The sequence below is a fragment of the Protopterus annectens genome, chromosome 13.part0 (genome assembly GCF_019279795.1).
Source record: "Protopterus annectens isolate FY-2018-M chromosome 13.part0, PAN1.0, whole genome shotgun sequence".
In the NCBI taxonomy this organism is placed as follows: Eukaryota; Metazoa; Chordata; order Ceratodontiformes; family Protopteridae; genus Protopterus; species Protopterus annectens.
Window position 1 is genome coordinate 1,034,293,067 of NC_056747.1, and position 18,792 is coordinate 1,034,311,858.

Consider the following 18,792-nt stretch of genomic DNA (forward strand, 5'->3'; position numbering starts at 1 on the left):
AGATTTGTGTCTTTAACGGCCCAACAGTCTTGTCAACATAAAATGATGGGCAAGACGCACATACAGCCATATACATCACACCCCTAGAGTTACAATTATATCGACCCTTCACAGGAATAATGTGTGGAATGCAACACAAAGGAAAACAGGAGATTAACGCCAACATTTTTGGTACCTCAACAATACATTACAGCTTTCTAACCTACATATTCATACAATGTGAGCAGTCTATACAGTCTCAACACAAACGCGTATTAAATAAGATCGGACACATTGCCAAATACAGCATTACCTGCATACATAGGGATGATCATGCAAAAGACAAGAACTGCTCTTTTAGGCCTGATAATACTGTACCTTAAAATCTAGTTATGATGACCTACTAATCCATTTGATATCAAAACCAAGAAGAGATGTGACCATCTACAGAAAACTTCTCCCTGTTTAACTAGCTATAAGGTTTCCAACTTTGAATGACCGTGTCCTGGCCTGTAGCCATTCTGAAATCCAGTAAATTAATTTCTGTACAGCAGTTGCTCCAGGCAGCTTATCAAAGACAGAGTGCCTTATTACTGTCTGATGCAGTAATTACAAATCCGTAAAAGTGGTGACTACAGGTTTTGACTGATCAGTTTAAGCTATGCACATTAATTTATTTGAATTACATTTAAAACCTTCAACTCCTCTATTTAGCAAAGTCTTATGTTTTCCAACAGCCTACCTGTATCCAACAACATGCTCAAATGCCATAACAAGGACATGAACAGCTCTGTCTTGCTTCTTTCTGCACACTGACTCTGCACTCCATTGTTAATGCTGCTACCCACAGATCTCCAAATTCTCACTTTTCAACAGCACAAGTAACATTCTCTATCTTCCAACATTCCTGACATCACTGTCTCAGTAAGGGAAAGTAGTTGCCCTCCCTTCAACACTGCAGGGCATCTGCAAAAGAAAAGGCTGTAGCATACCCCACCTTGGCGGACACTCTTTCTGTATAAACAAAAAAGAAAAACTCCCATTTCTTCACTTAATGTCCTCTGCCTTAACAGCCCCCCCCCCCCCCGACATCTCAATCTCTGAAGAGAAACGAGCACTAGCATTACTCTACTTCCTGCCTAACATTCTACCACCTCCTTATTCATATGCTAGTCTGGCTTCTGCAATCACTGAAAAATATTTTAAGCTCTACCTTCTGTACAACAAATCTAAAGAATTCATGCTTCAAAACAAAACACAGAAAAAAAAATTGCAACTCCTCGCACACCACTACTTTAAACTCATTACAGCAGCAAGCAGTAATAACCCAGCCACTGGGGATGCACAAGCCAGTGCATTTCTTTGTGCCGGTCCCAAGCCCGGATAAATGGGGAGGGTTGCATCATGAAGGGAATCCGGCATAAAAATTCTGCCACATAACTTATGGCGCGAAAATTTCATATTTCCATACCAGATCGGTCGAGGCCCGGGTTAACAACGACTGCCACCAGTACTGTTAGCCAACAGGGTGCTGGCGGAAATTGGGCTACTGTTAGCCGAAGGAGAAGAGGAGGGCGAAGGCATGCCCGAAGGCAGGAAGATTGGAGGAAGGTTAGGAGTGTAGCAGTGAGGGTAGGAACTTTGAATGTTGGCAGTATGACTGGTATAGGAAGAGAGCTAGCTGATATGATGGAGAGAAGGAAGGTTGATATATTGTGCGTGCAAGAGACCAGATGGAAGAGAAGTAAGGCCAGGTGTTTAGGAAACGGGTTCAAATTGTTCTATCACGGTGTGGATGGCAGGAGAAATGGGGTAGGGGTTATACTAAAGGAACAATATGCCAAGAGTATTTTAGACGTGAAGAGAGTGCCTGACAGAGTGATGTTTATGAAGCTCGAAATTGATGGTGTAATGATGAATGTTGTTAGTGCATATGCTCCTCAAGTTGGGTGTGCGATGGATGAGAAAGAGAAATTTTGGAGTGAGTTGGATGAAGTTGTGGTGTGTGTACCCAAGGGTGAGAGACTAGTGATTGGAGAGGACTTTAATGGGTATGTTGGTCAAGTGAACAGAGGGGATGAGGAAGTGATGGGTAGGTATGGTGTTAAGGAGAGGAATGCAGAAGGTCAGATGATTGTGGATTTTGCAAAAAGGATAAACATGGCTGTGGTGAATATGTATTTTAAGAAGAGGGAGGAGCATAAGGTGACGTACAAGAGGAAGATGCACACAGGTGGATTATATCCTATGTAGGAGGGCCAGTCTGAAGGAGATTGGAGACTGTAAAGTGGTGGCAGGGGAAAGTGTAGTTATACAGCATAGAATGGTGGTCTGTAGGATGACGTTGGTGATCAAGAAGAGGAGGAGGAGTGTGAAAGCAGTGCCAAGGATTAAATGGTGGAAGTTAAAAAAGGGTGATTGTGAAGTGGAGTTTAGGGAAGAGTTAAGACAGGCACTGGGAGGCAGTGGAGAGTTACCGAATAGCTGGGTAACTACAGCAGAACTAGAAAGGGAGACTTCTAGAAAGGTGCTTGGTGTGACATCTGGCCAGAGGAAGGAGGACAAGGAGACCTGGTGGTGGAATGAGGAAGTACAGGAGAGTATACAGAGGAAGAGGCTGGCGAAGAAGAAGTGGGATTGTCAAACAGATGAAGAAAGTAGACATGAGTATAAGGAGATGAGACGCATGGCAAAGAGAGAGGTGGCGAAAGCTAAGGATAAGGCGTATGGAGAGCTGTAGGAGAGATTGGACACTAAAGAGGGAGAAAAGGACCTGTACTGATTGGCTAGACAGAGGGACAGAGCTGGGAAAGATGTGCAGCAAGTAAGGGTGATAAAGGATAAAGAGGGAAAGGTACTCACAAGAGAGGAGAGAGGAGAGTGTGTTGAGTAGATGGAAAGAGTATTTTGAGAGGCTGATGAATGAAGAGAGAGAGAGAGAGAGAGAGAGAGAGAGAGAAGGTTGGATGATGTGGGGGCAGTGAATCAGGAAGTGAAACAGATTAGCAAGGAGGAAGTAAGGACAGCTATGAAGAGGATGAAGAATGGAAAGGCTGTTGGCCCAGATGACATCCCAATGGAATCATGGAGGTGCTAAGGAGAAATGGCAGTGGAATTTTTAACTAGATTGTTTAATGAAATTTTGGAAAGTCAGAGGATGCCTGAGGAGTGGAGAAAAAGTGTTTTGGTACCTATCTTTAAGAATAAGGGTGATGTGCAGAGCCGCAGTAACTACAGAGGGATAAAATTGATCAGTCACAGCTTGAAGTTATGGGAGAGAGTAGTAGAAGCTAGGTTAAGAAGGGAGGTGATGATTAGTGATCAGCAGTATGGCTTCATGCCAGGAAAGAGCACTACAGATGCGATGTTTGCTCCGAGAGTGTTATTGGAGAAATACAGAGAAGGTCAGAAGGAGTTGCATTGTGTCTTTGTAGACTTGGAGAAAGCATATGACAGGGTGCCTAAAGAAGAGTTGTGGTATTGTATGAGGAAGTCGGGAGTGGCAGAGAAGTATGTAAAAGTGGTACAGGATATGTACGAGGGTAGTGTGACAGTGGTGAGGACTGCAGTGGGAGTGACAGATCCGTTTAAGGTGGAGGTGGGATTACATCAAGGATCAGCTCTGAGTCCTTTCTTATTTGCAGTGGTGATGGACAGGTTGACAGATGAGATCAGACAGGAGGCCCCGTGGACTATGCAGATGACATTGTGATCTGTAGTGAGAGTAGGAATCAGGTTGAGGAGACTCTGGAGAGGTTGAGATATGCTGTAGAGAGCAGAGGAATGAAGGTCAGCAGGGCTAAGACAGAATATATGCGTGTAAATGAGAGGGAGGGTAGAGGAATGGTGAGGATGCAGAGAGTAGAGTTGGTAAAGGTGGACGAATTTAAGTACTTGGGATCAACAGTTCAGAGAAATGGTAAATGTGGAAGACAGGTGAAGAACAGAGTACAGGCAGGGTGGAATGGGTGGAGAAGAGTGTCAGGAGTGATTTGTGACAGACTGGTACCAGTAAGAGTGAAAGGGAAGGTCTACAAGGCAGTAGTGAGACCAGCTATATTATATGGGTTGGAGACAGTGGCATTGACAAAAAGGCAGGAGTCAGAGCTGGATGTGGCAGAGTTAAAGATGTTAAGATTTGCACTCGGTGTGACTAGGATGGATAGGATTAGGAGTCAGTATATTAGAGGGTCAGCTCATGTTGGACAGTTTGGAGACAAAGCAAGAGAGACGAGATTGCGCTGGTTTGGACATATGCTGAGGAGGGATGATGGGTATATTGGGAAAAAGATGCTAAGGATGGAGCTGCCAGGTAAGAGGAAAAGAGGAAGGCCTAATATAAGGTTTATGGATGTGGTGAGAGAGGACATGCAGGCAGTTGGTGTGACAGAGCAAGATGCAGAGGATAGGAAGAAATGGAAAGAGATGATCCGCTGTGGTGACCCCTAACGGGAAAAGCCGAAGGATGATGATGATGACAGCAGCAAGCAGTAATCCTCTATCCCTATCAAATGCCACAAGCAACAAAAGTATCAGATCAAAAAATATAACCCCACACCAGCAGCAATACTAGTACTTGTTGTCAACAAACACAATGTGCTTCTGCTGAGGTAAAAGTAAGTCGCAATGCACAAGTAGCACAGTATCAGCATTCCTGGAAACTAGAAGGCCAACTTCACCTTTGCAGACAAGCAGTCTGCAGAGTGCCCTCTTCCCACCATGTACGGATGAAGCACAGCAAAAGTCAGTTCTCTTCCTGAAAACTAGGAGGAAAAATTCACCTTTGCAAACAAGTAGCCTGCAGAGTGCTCCCCCACCCCATGTATGGCATGCAGTACAGCAAAAGTTAGTAGTCTGGAGCAGATGGTGAATAATCCACCATTACAAAGGAAACTTTTACTGCACACCAACCTGTAGGAGGCCATAACTCCATCAATGAATGGTGGAAGTAAAGAAGTGATTGGGTAACTACAAGCATAGCAGGGAAGACAGTAATCAAACAAACAAAAAGTGAATATGTAGGGAGGAAAATACAGACTAGAGAGAATGCAAAACAGTGATTTTCAGTTTAAGGACATCATAGCCTACTACTTGCCCATGAAACACAGAGGTGATCAACATGTACAGCTCTACTGTAGAGGGAGAATCAATCTTATTGCTGGTGGGAGTACTTTTGTGCAGCTGTCAGTTATCTCCAGGATCCAACAATGAATACTACTGCCAGAATATACAGATAATTATAGTATACAAAAGTTAGTATCAAAGAAATATATAAATGAACAAATGGTGAAACTTATAAAGAAGCTCCAGATAAGCGCAGAAGAAATGGTGTGAATGAAGAAGCTATTAAGTTTACTTGAAGCCAAACTCAGTCTCCAGCAGTGATTAACACACAGGGCCTCATGCATGCCCTAAACAAAGACACTTACTGGATATTATGGGCATACTGTCACACTACAAAATTAAGCAAATCCATGCGATCACATGGAAAAAGTTAATGTTATACTCTCTGCAAAACTAATCTTCCCTGTAAGTACTCTTCATTTTTTGCACTCATATGGGTATGCTGAATGATGAGAGGAAGCACTCAAAGCAACCACAGTTATATTCAAAAGGTGCACTGAATATGGTTGGGATGAGTCACTTTCCTCGTATTACGTCCATACCTCTGCCACAGTAAGGTATAAGACCTGCAGGTGATGAGCTACATTACAGTTTCTTCTGCTGGAGAAATGTGTTAAAAAGTGATCATCCTGAAATATATAAAGTACCCAACCAATGAAACTTCAGGATTCCCTACTAAAAATGTCAAACCCATCATGGCAGATTAGGCTGGGAAACAGGTCAATAACTTTAATCAGCAGATATATCAAGTTTATTTTACGGTACAAGATTATACTATTAAACTTTTAGCACACAACCCTCTACAAGTCGGTATCATTAGATTCTCACCTACATTTGTATAAATCATATGAAACTAGTAACAGGAATTCTCAGTGAAACCCAGAAATGCCAAAATGCCAATTAAAAAACTGTGTATGTATGTATGTATGTATGTATATATATATATATATATATATATATATATATATATATATATATATATATATATATATATATATTTAAAATCTATGTATATAAGGTATGATCTTACCTGCCAGGTTCTGCTGATCCATCGTGGCCCCTTTGGAAAAGGACTTCTTGATGTTGATAGCCCACTGATAGTCGCTCCATCGTTCTCTCCATGCCAGTAAAATGGCCTGCTTTAGAGTCACATCCTTCATCTTTCAGACCTAAAACAAAAACTTAAATTACAACTAATGCACCAAGAATTCAACTAAGTTTTCCAATAGGAGTCCCATCTTAAACATGTACCTGTCCTTACATCCAGCAACATCCACAATGCTTTCATACCAAGAAAAATAAGGGATTAAACCGCAAAAAAACATGCAGACCATCTCAAAGCCTTGGCCCTCTTCTTGCTGTCATACAGGCTACTGAGGGACAATCACTGCCTCATGTGCACATCCTCAACAGACCCCATCATTCCAGGCCTACTGCATATAAACTCACTCAAGAGATAAAAATCTCTTTGGTAACATAAATGGAAGAATTTAGATGGATTGAAATATTTCACAAAGAAATCTACTTATTTGGAATACACTTCCTGTCCACATAAAGCAAAGTATTTTCTCTTACACAATTTAAGCATAATTTAGGAGAATGAATGAATGGGTTAACCACAAATTCACCCCTGGTTTATCACCTTTGTCCCTCATGGAAAGGTACAACATGTAAACATTTGGCTCATCTCTCGATTATTCATAATTAAAATATAAGTGTTACAAACTTAATGGGAATGTTTGGCAATGCATCTAAAGATTCCCTCAGACACATCACATAAAACCAGTATCTTCAGCAACCTTGAAAGCATTCTGCTAAGTCAACAACTTCAAAGGAAACACTCAGCAATGTGCTGAACTAATGGTGACTGGAACCACCCAGACAGAGCTAGAGGATATACCAAATCTGCTGGTTGATAAATTCAGCTGTAGTTTCACCCCCCCCCCCATCAACAGCAGTTACCTCCCCTAGGAAATACTCCCCACCATTTCTTCGTCAACTACCACTGGGGAGCAGGTCCTCACTGAGCTCTGCAAGGCCAAGAACTCTGCTTTGATGACCCTTGATAATATCCCACAATGCCTCATGACCTGTCAGGCCCACTGGAACCTCTACTTAACCACAGCCTCCCAGACAGACTTTGTGCCAATTGAATAAAGGACTGCAAAGGTTATCCCTTACACAGTGGGGAGCCTTTCACAAACCAAGGGAACTACAGACCCATAAGTCTGACTAGTCTCGTGTGCAAGTTCATGGAAAGAATTATCATGGATCTGATAAACAATGATGCAGGAAAACTAAAGACTCTGGATCCTACCAATTTCAATTTTTTTCAAAGGCAGGTCATGACTATTTGACCTGGTAAATTTCAAGAAGGTCACTAAAGTTATGGATGAAGGCAAAATAGTGCATACTGTCTGCCTCAACCTGGCCAAGGCATTTGGCACAATACCTCACTCAGGCATTGTAGATAAGCTTACAAAATTAGGCATAACACCGTATGTCACCAAGATAGTTCACTGACCGGACACAAGAACTTAGGATAGGGAGTCCACTTCCACAAAGAGGCCAGTCACAAGAAGAGTCCCACAGAGATAAGTGCTGGGGCCTCTCTCTGAAATCAAGGCACATATCAAAGGACATTGTCTGACCAAGTCTGCAGACCACTGCAAACTATGCATGGTCACAGAACCTCCTAAAGACAAAGATACCCTTTATGAGAGCCTGACACAGACAAACTGGTGTCGACTAAACTCAATGTGAAAAAATGCATAATAGTACCCTTTGGAAAGATGGCCACCCCTGGAAATTACCACTGAAACATACCCTCAAGCTTTCATCATACCATTAAGTACAACACACATTTTGGCATGCATCCAGCCAGATACTTGAAATGGCTTAAGAGACCACAGAGGTTCCTCACAGAAAGAATACAGGGAGTAAACAATTCCTATATGAATTGACTCAAAGCACTAGCCCTGCACTCGGGCCCCTACAGACTGATGAGCAGCAATCTATACCTAGCCTACAAGGTATCCACTGATCCAACACTGATGGATTTGTTGCACATACACAAAACAAAAGAGCATCAAAAACAGCTGTTCTAGGACTTTAACCTCGTCTGTGACATACACAGGACATGTTGGAGGGGCAAGCACATCTCAATGAATACCACTTCTCTGGAACAAGCTTCCCATCCATGTGAAGCAAAGCTCATCCATAACCCTATTCAAATGCAACTTGGACCAGTGGATGGGAAATCACAAAATTTCCCTCTGGTGGGAAATCACAACATTTCCCTCTGGTTGGCACCAAAGTCCCTAATGGACAGGGGAAGCCTGTGAATGATTAGTGTGCACAAGCTTATATTATAACTGTAAAATTATTTGGGGTATTGACATGTCAGCAATACTTTAGTAAATTAGAGTAAAGTTGATTAGGCTTAAAATGGCTCTTGGGCTGATAGCCTAGTAACCACCTATGAACCTATGGTGTCAAAACAGTGCTTCCCTCATCCAATTCTTTACGGGTGAATACATTTTGATGAGTACTGTACACTTCAAGTTTTCCAAAAGTAATGTGCCTGTCTATGGAGGCTTGCACAAATTTTCTGCAAGTGTATTTAACAGTTTGGCTCCACAAAAGGGGTGGTAAGTTGTCCTAGTGATATCCAGGTAACCCCAGATAATGGAATCAAATTAGAGTATATTGAAAATGAACTGTGCAAACTGGATCCAAACAAAGCGCAGGGAGGTGACAGAATAAGTAACAATGACCTGAGAACACTTCAGCAAGAACTTACACTACCATTATATCTATTATTCACTAGGTCATATAAATATGGGGAGATTCCTCAAGATTAGAGACACGCACCTATTAAACCTGTCTTTACGGAAAAAGGGAGTAGGACAAACCCAGAATCATATAGACCCTTAAGTCTACTTTCATGTTGTGGAAAAATAATGGAGAGGGTAATACTGGATAAGTTATTGTCAGGACTGGATAGGTTGGGACTTGAAACCATATATCAGCATGCATATGTTGAAAATAGATCTATTACCACCTGTAACATGATGTTCTATAACAATATAATAACAGCTATGAATGAAAAATTGTGATGTGATTTATACAGATTTAACTTCAGCATCTGATAGGGTCATACACAAAACACTGATCAATAAATTAGTACAACTAGGTATTGATGTACTGTTGATAAGATGGATAGCTGCATGGCTTACAAATAGGACATGGCAAGTATCACACACCAACTGGACAGGTGAAATCCTTGGTTACAGTCAAGGTGTCCCACAGGGCTCTGCCCTAGGCCCTTACTTGTTTAGATTGTATCGTTCAGACCTAACTTTTTCAATGGAGGTGTTCTACAGTCTATATGCTGACGATCTGAAATTGGGTAAATTGATTACAAGTGTTACAGATAAGGCATGTCTGCAAAATAATTTGACTAAATTGACCATTTGGGCACAGGAGAATAATATGTTGATAAATACATCAAAAACTAAGCATATGAGATTTGGGAGACATAAACTAAAAGGTGATTATTTAATACAGCACACAGTGATTGAAACTGTAGACTCATTTAAGGACCTGTGTATATGGGTAGATTCAGCTATGAGTTTTTCTACTCATATCAACCAATTGGCTAATGATAGTTATAGAACTATAGGTTGTATAAAAAGTTTATAAAGTCTAGGAAATCAAACATAATGAAGTCATTGTTTGTTAGTTATATTAGACCCAAACTTGAGTATGAATAACAATACGGAAACCCTATAGGAAAACAAGCATGAATAAACTGGAAAGAGTACAGCAGAAATACACCAAGGGCATCTATGGATGTGAAAATCTAAGTTATTATGAAAGACTAAAATATCTGAACTTGTACAGCGTCTCTTACAGATATTTAAGAGGAAATCGTATTCAGGTATATAGGGCATTTAGGGACAACTACCTCTGGGAATGTTTGGGGTCATCAAAAAGTACTAGAGGATCATCAGATAACCTATGTAGAAGATTCAATAGGAATGAGAAGTGTACTAATTGGTTCGTTGACAGAGTAGCTCATGCTTGGAACAGACTACCAAATTACATTACAGCAATTACTAGTTTAGATATTTTTAAGAACAACCTGGACATTTATTATGGGAACAACTGTTTTGGTACATTGGCAAGCTAGAAGGGCATTAATGCCCGTGCTTGAAACATGTATGTAACTATGACAAAACACTATTTCCCACCTCTGCAAGTTAAGCATTGTATTGCAACATAAATAACCATGTTACATAACCTGTAATACTGCAATTTCCTATGGAATGTCATAAACTGTGATTAGTTATATAGACACTGTACTTTTGTTTGTTACAAACCATAATTAAACTTTGTAATTCGATGTGCTTCTCACCTAGATCAAAGGGGACCCAGGACCAGCCCACCTACCCAGTCAATAAATACGGTCAGCAAGTCAAATCAACAAACAAACCCAAACAAATGAAAAGGATGAAGGCAATGAAGGTAAATGAACCTGATGTAATTCAGAAAAAAATTCTACTTACTCAATCTATGCAATTTTTCTAATTCAACATTTCTTTGATTTGTTCTTTACTTACACTGCAATGTTTATGATCTGTGTTTTTTTTCTAACACTGAAATGTTTAACTTAAAATGTATACCACAGATTTATACATTCTGTATTATGTAAATGTATTTGTATTTTTCTGGAGCTTTTCTCCCCAGGACTCCACTGAAAATGGGTTATTGTGGCCCAATGGGCTACCCTGGAAAACAAATGTCAAATAAATAAAGAAATAAAGAATGAAAAGCCCTGTGAGCAGGTGATCACTTCACTGTTTCTTAATAAGATGTCAAAGTTTTCCTATTTCAATTTTCTGGTGTAATTAAAAATACGTGTTACTAATTAAGCCCTTGACATCAAGCCATGTTCAGTTACACACAGAAGATTTAAGTCCATAGTTTCTACACTTTTGATGTCCTTAACTTCCTGTCAGGTGTTTGGTTCATCCCAACTCGTACAATACTTGCTCAAGCTAACAGCTCAAGTGTTGCAGTGCTCTCATTGCTTAATCTTGAGAACATTAGTGAGAGACTGTTACTTGTATGCATGTCTGCTTTAACCTTCCATTACTAAAGTGCAAGTGTTTTATGACACGAGTGCATCCATATAACATCTCGACACTTAAAAATATTCAGTTTTTTTTGGCAACAGCCATCCTTGATTCTTGTTACTTTAGATCAGAGTGATAAATGTACGAGAACTTTACTGGTTTTAAGTGCAGTTATTCTTCTTCTTTTGGCTTTTCCCGGTTAGGGGTCGCCACAGCGGAACTCCGGTCCGCTAATGATTGGCAGTAGATTTTTTTTACGGGTGCCAACTCGATGCCTAACCTTCAACGAAGGCACGCCCATTGGTGATAAAATGATAGTGCTGGGTCTAGGCTTAGGCCAACATATCTATACTTTATCACGTTAAGAGATAGACTATCGAGTCTGTTATAATGATTTGCTCTAGTTGTGCCAAGTGCTTGGACAGGTACATACTGAATGGGAAATTATATTCAATGATCTGTCTGAAAAAAAACAGAATAGAAAGGAGAGAGAACATCCCCTGGATGCCATACCTTTAGAAATAAGCTCTGCAATGAAAAAGGCCTTCCTTACAATAATGGATATGAAGTGATCAAAGTACAGTTCATTGCGGGCATAAGTCTTCAGATCCCTGACTACAGGATCAGGAAAAGTTGTCAATGTGACTGTTACAAGGGAAGGCAAGCTTCCTGAAGGACACAATTACAAATTTCTTGGCACTTACTTTTGTCTTTATTTATTAATCTCATAATGGTCCCTACAAACGAGGCCAGTCAGGTTTCTGCCCCCACCTTTCTGCAAGGGGATAACCAATCATCTAGCACAAAGCCTGTTTGGAGGCTGATGTTGAATAACCTCTGCAGGGGGCTGTGACAAGCCATGTTTCAGGCTAACCAGTAGGCAGCACAGTATGCTGTACAGCCCACAGAAATAATGTCCTTGGGAGACTTGAAGTAGTGTAAATGCCAGTCTGTGATATGGGAATACAAAGGGAAATGGGGGAGAGGGTAAAGTGTGAACTAAATTTGTCTGCCAGTATACTGGTTATATCCTCTGGGTCACAGCATGTGATATCCTATACAAGATGTCTGTGCAGTGCTGAGCATAGCTTCTGGAATTTCCAACATAGTTAAAGGCAGCTTCATGGTTATGATTTGCCTGGGTAGCTATTTTTTACCGCATATCTGGCTTTAATTGATTTGATCAGGGTCTGGAGTTCCTTGTTAAGTTAACAAGAGTATTATTGACTTCTTGAGACACATTTTATTTTTCTGTGCAGTGGTTTGCTTTCTTTCATTACACAGCTCCACCACAAGGGTTTACTTTTAGATTTGGTATTGTATTATTAACTTCTGAGGAGAACAGGTATGTCTATGCATGTATTTACATGTACATAGAATTTGGCGATTAGGATGGAATGGGCTTTTTAACTTTAGCTAGGTCATCCCTCAGTTTTAGTGCATTAGTCTTGGTAATAATGTCTTAATACTGAAATATTACCAAAAGCCTAGGACCTCAGTCTTAACTTGAATGTGACCATTTTTGGTCATATTTGACCAAGGAGGAAGCTGCAGTTTGATGAGGAGCAAAGGTGATCCACACTGATAAGGAATAAGTAAGGGATTATTTTACTTCTGATTGGGATGTGGGCTAACTGGTCCAGAGAGTTTGTATTAATGAAGTCCAGAAACTTCTAGGCATACACCTTTGAGGATGCGCACATCTCTTAGTTAATGGAGGAGTAGTTGAAAGTCTAAAGGGGATTCAAGAATATGGATATACCTTCATCTAATACAGTTAACCTGAATGTGTGGTAGGCAATGAAATCCTGCACTGCTAGAATGCTGTTACTGGTCTTCAACCAGGTTTTTGTAACAATGCATATTATCAATGTTTTCCAGGGTAAGGAAAGATTTTTGTTAAGGCTCCTACATTGCACATCAACACCTTTATGTTATCCAGAATCAGTCTTTTTGGAAGCTTTGAAAAGAGTGACATTGCCTAAGACAGGCATTACGGAAAGTGGACAAGTTTTAGCCAATATATGAAAGCATTGAGGAGATAGGTGCAGGCCATCTCTGGCAAAGCAGTTAGGACTGCCAGTCATCTCCTCCTAGGCTGATATATCTTGCACCCCCTTTGAATGACAACAGAAATTCAGCCAATTGATGAAATCAATAAGCTTTTGTTCATGCTGCGGTATAATTCTTGGTGATGGTCAACTGCTGCTAAGGTTAGATTTATCCCTGCCTCAAAAACATATTCCAAGAGCTTCACCATGTCTCTCTTTCATACAGTAGAGGATTTATGTGTCAAATTATTTACATTCATGTACACTATTACTGTGTCATATGTCTACTTGTGGTACAAGGACTTCAGCCCATGTGATGTGGCGAATCCTGGCACATAGGCAACTGACCACGATCATCTCCTTGCACAGCCCAATGAGTGGTGCATCAGTAAGTCTCACTACTAAGTCATCTATGACTAGGATATTGGACTTGTGTCGAGGTTTGCCTTACAGGCTTTTCAACTGAGTCAGTGTGACACAAATGTCTTATGGTGGGTGCTATCTGTGAGATTAGGAAGTGGCTGAGGGTACTTGCTTCCCATGTTACTTTTAGAGAAGGAAAAATTTTGGACAGAGTTCGATGAAGTGGAAGAGAGTGTACTCAAGGGTGAGAGAGTGATGATTGGAGCAGATTTCAATGGGCACGTTGGGGAAGGGATCCAAGGGGGTGGAGGTGACGGGTACATATGGTGTTAAGGAGAGGAATGCAGAAAGTCAGATGGTAGTGGATTTTGTAAAAAGGATGGACATGGCTGTGGTAAATACATATTTTAAGAAGAGGGAGGAGCAAAGAGTGACATACAAGAGTGGAGGAAGATGCACACAGGTGGATTATATCCTATGCAGGAGAGCCAGTCTGAAGGAGATTGGAGACTGAAAAGTGGTGACGGGGAAAGAGTAGTTGGTAGTAGATGGTGGTCTGTAGGATGGCGTTGGCGATCAAGAAAAAGAGAAGGAGAGTGAGGACATTTCCAAGGATCAAATGGTGGAAGCTGAAAAAGGATGACTGTAAGGTGAAGTTCAAGGAAGAGTTAAGACAGGCACTGGGTGGCAGTGAAAAGTTATCAGATTGCTGGGCATCCACAGCAGAGGTGGTAAGGGAGACGGCTAGAAAGGTGCTTGGCGTGACATCTGGACAGAGGAAGGAGGGCAAGGAGACCTGGTGGTGGAATGAGGAAGTACGGGAGTGTATACAGAGGAAGGGGTTGGCAAAGAAGTAGTGGGATTGTCAGAGAGATGAAGAAAGTCGACAGGAGTACAAGGAGATGAGGCATATGGTGAAGAGAGAGGTGGCTAAGGATAAGGCGTATGGTGAGTTGTATGAATGGCTGGACACTAACTAGGGAGAAAAGGACCTGTACCAACTGGCTAGACAGAGGGACCAAGCTGGGAAAGATATGCAACACGTTAGGGTGATAAAGGATAATGAGGGAAATGTACTCACAAGTGAGAGAGTGTGTTGAGCAGATGGAAAAAGAGTACTTTGAGGGGCTGATGAATAAACAGAAAGACAGAGAGAAAGCTGGATGATGTGGACTAATGGTTAAGGTGTTTGTCTTACAAACACAAGGTGCTGGGTTTGAGTCTCACAAGGGACAATTGGCTAGGCTTAAAAAGGCCCGCAAGGGCAGTTAGTCTAGTATGAACCTATGCCAATAAATAAAAAAATATGGGGATAGTGAATCAGGAAGTGCAATGGATTAGCAAGGAGGACGTAAGGACAGCTATGAAGAGGATGAAGAATGGAAAGGATGTTGGTCCAGGTGACATACCTGTGTAAGCATGGAGGTATTTAGGAGAGGTGGCAGTGGGGTTTTTAACCAGATAGTTTAATGAAATCTTGGAAAGTAAGAGAACGCCTGAGGAGTGGAGAAGTGTATTGGTACAGATTTTTAAGAATAAAGGTGATGTGCAGAGCTGTAGTAACTACAGAGGGATAAAGTTGATAAGCCACAGCATGAAGTTATGGGAAAGAGTAGTGGAAGATACGTTAAGAAGGGAAGTGATGATTAGTGAGCAGCAGTATGGTTTCATGCCGGGAATCAGCACTACAGATGTGATGTTTGCTCTGAAGGTGTTGATGGAGAAATAGAAAGAAGGTCAAAAGGAGGTGCATTGAGTCTTTGTGGACTTGGAGAATGGAGTGCCTAGAGAGGAGTTGTGATACTCTATGAGGAAGTCGGGAGTGACAGAGAAGTATGTAAGAGTGGTACAGGATATGTACGAGGGCAGTGTGAAAGTAATGATGTCTGCGGTACGAGTGACGGATGCGTTCAAGGTGGTGGTGAGATTACATCAAGGATCAGCTCCTTCTTGTTTGCAATGGTGATGGACAGGTTGACAGACAAAATCAGACAGAGTCCCCGTGGACTATGATGCTTGCGGATGACACTGTTTCTGCAGTGAGAGTAGGGAACAGGTTAAGGAGACCCTGGAGAGGTGGAAATGTGTTCTAGAAAGGACAGGAATGAAGGTCAGAAGGACTAAGACGGAATATATGTATGTGAATAAGAGGGAGGACAGAAGAATGGTGAGGATGCAGGGAGTAGATCTGGCAAAACTGAAGGAGTTTAAATACCTGGGATCAACAGTTCATAGGAATGGTGAGTGTGAAAGAGAGGTGAAGAACAGAGTGCAGGCAGGGTGAAGTGAGTGATTTGTGACAGAAGGGTACCAGTAAGAGTGAAAGGGAAGGACTACAAGATGGTACTGAGACCAGCTATGTTATATGGGTCAGAGACGGTGGCACTGATGAAAATACAGTAGTTAGAGCTGAAGGTGGCAGAGTTAAAGATGTTAACATTTGCATTGGGTGTGACAAGGATGGACAGGATTAGAAATGAGTATATTACAGGGTCAGCTCAGGCCGGACAGTTTAGAGACAAAGCCAGAAAGGGAGATTGCATTGGTTTGGACATGTGCTAAGGGATGCTGGGTATATTAGGAGAAGGATGCTAAGAATGTAGTTGCCAGGTAAGAGGAAAAGAGGAAGGTCTAAGATGAGGTTTATGGATGTGGTGAGAGAGGACATGCAGGTGGTTGGTGGGACAGAGTGAGATGCAGAAGACAGGAAGAAATGGAAACAGATGATCCACTGTGGCGACCACTAACAGGAGCAGTTGAAAGAAAAAGACGAAGAAGAAGAAGACAACTTTTAAGAGCTTCAGCATACATAGGTCTATGTATGACTGGTTTAGTGTGGTACTGATGACCTGCATGTTACCTGAAGTGGATTTACACAAGAACTTTTCATCTAATAATAACTGCATCTTTCACACACTGTCAGTTTAAATAATAGGTGGTTGTCAGTAAACATGAGCTACGTTGCCTCGGGATGCCCCTTCAAATAAGCTGGCTACAGACAGTTATTTATTAGCAACACTGCTATTAGTCTTGAAGGTTACATGAGCATAAAGAAGAATAGCAGTTTTCCCTGTTACTTATTATCACCACCTTCAGCTGTTGAATTAATGCATGCAAACAGTTGCAATAAGCCACTGCTTTCAATTCAAACAGATGAAGTTTTGACATGCAGCAATTTACTTACATACGTATTTGGTTTACCGACTACTTTACATTCGACATTTAAAAAGTTATTTATTTTTCACTAACATCTGTGTTCTGCTGAGAGTGTCATGTGCAATGCAGCTTCTTGCATGCATAGCTGTAGTTTGCACTCGGCCAAATGCTGACCCAAAACTTGTTTCCATAATGTTAATGTGCTGTAAATAATTGCTCTATCATAGCTAAAGCTGTAATTGTCCATTGAGTGTAACAGGGTTTCCCTCAAGTAAAATATTTTTTATTACACTAAACTCACATGATGGGATAGATGCTGCTTAACAAGTGAAGCTGCATGTGTAATCAATAAAAGTAAAAGAAAAGCAGATTCCACTGTGTAGCACAGATGATCTACGTGGTAAAGTAGTATTTGTTAGGGAGAATTATTAAAAAAGCAATCTCTTATTTTTGCATTCGAGTATCCAGCATTTGGAATAGCTGTTACTTGTCAAATTATTATCCGTACAGAATACAATTATTGTACTACTTTCCTCCAACTGTCAAAGGTTGGTCTCTTATTGATTTATTTAAGCAAAATGACACAGGCCTTTCAGTGAAACTGTAAGGATAGAAAGTATAACACACTACCTCTCCAGACTCGAGTTTCTACATAGTGCTGCATCTTCTGTAATGCATGCAATATATTCTAAACACTTAACTTCTCTCACTTTCTGTTAAATTTTCTTTTTAGTATAATCATTGGCCAAAGCCCACGACTGCAATCTCCTGCATGAAGAAGCAGGTATGAGTGCAAGCCCAGACACTCTCAACCTTGTTCCGTCTAAGATCAGCTGTGCCAGGATAGGAACACACCATTCTTCCTGTGTATGTACTGCCATCCATATAATACTGTTTTATAACAGCATGAGGTAGAAGAGATTGATCTAAGTCCATCTACACATACTTTACCTCAGATACTAATTTACTGCTTAGGTAAACTGCCCTCCAGTAACTGCAGGTAAGTCATATGCCATTCTTTCTTGTTCAGCCCATAACATGTGTGCATCCAAAGTATCTGGAAACAATGCTGAGACTCATCTCCTTTCTTAAGCTAAATCCATGCATCACTGCTCTACACCTTCCTCCCAGAAACAATGTTTCCACAGCAGAAGACACATCCTGGGTATCCACCAACATTCCACATGAAACAAATCATCCTAGCAGACAAATATTCACTAGCACAAATCAGGTAAAACTCCCACCAACACAATCACTCTTTACAGCTTCTCTCTAGTAATTAATAATCTCACCAGATATAACAAACTATACAGTATCAAGTAAAAAAAGCAACATCACTATAAGCAAGTCCATAAAATACATTTTGAAATTAATGCATTTATCTTGACAACAGATGTACAGGCACAGACATTCCTGGATTTTGTAAACACAAAATCCTTGGACCAGACTGTCACTATACCAATAAACGAAAAAAGGTGGAAAAAGTGCCTCAATTCAAACCAATAAGCAGTGCCTTATTTTTTGGTTATTGTCACTATACCAACCAGGGGTGCAACCATACTGGATCTGAACCTCACTAACATGTGAGAGTGCTGCACATCCCCTAGTGTAATGCGTTCTCTGAAACCCCAGCTAATCCTGGAATATTCAGTAACTACTCTAAGGCTAACGTTCTACTATTAAGTGAATTTCAAGCCCCCATAAACCCCAAGAACACTGCTGCCTATGCGGAACTGTTCACAGAAACCCTGTACAAGCATGTTAATAGCTGCATAGAGGCAGCTGTACCCACCAGGAAGTAGTAACTAACTCAAAATACAAGCCACCCTAGTGGAATCACAACATCAACAGGCTTCATAACAGAAGGAAGAAATTCATGGTAAAAATAGGAGGTGCAGCACCCAGCAAGATAAAAGCACTCTCAAACTAAACAACTTAGAAGACAAAGTCTACCAAAGCCAAATTTGCGGTATTTGGCC

General features: G+C 41.0%; 1 protein-coding gene across 1 annotated transcript in view; it reads right to left on the reverse strand.

Moving 5' to 3' along the window:
- MED24 (mediator complex subunit 24) overlaps window positions 1-18,792 on the reverse strand; it is a 1,193,465-nt gene that overhangs the window by 1,167,147 nt on the left and 7,526 nt on the right. Inside the window, exon 2 of the mRNA XM_044055033.1 lies at window positions 6,134-6,272. Coding sequence (XP_043910968.1) covers window positions 6,134-6,263 — 130 coding nt within the window. The 5' untranslated portion in view covers window positions 6,264-6,272. The remainder of the gene's footprint in view (window positions 1-6,133; window positions 6,273-18,792) is intronic.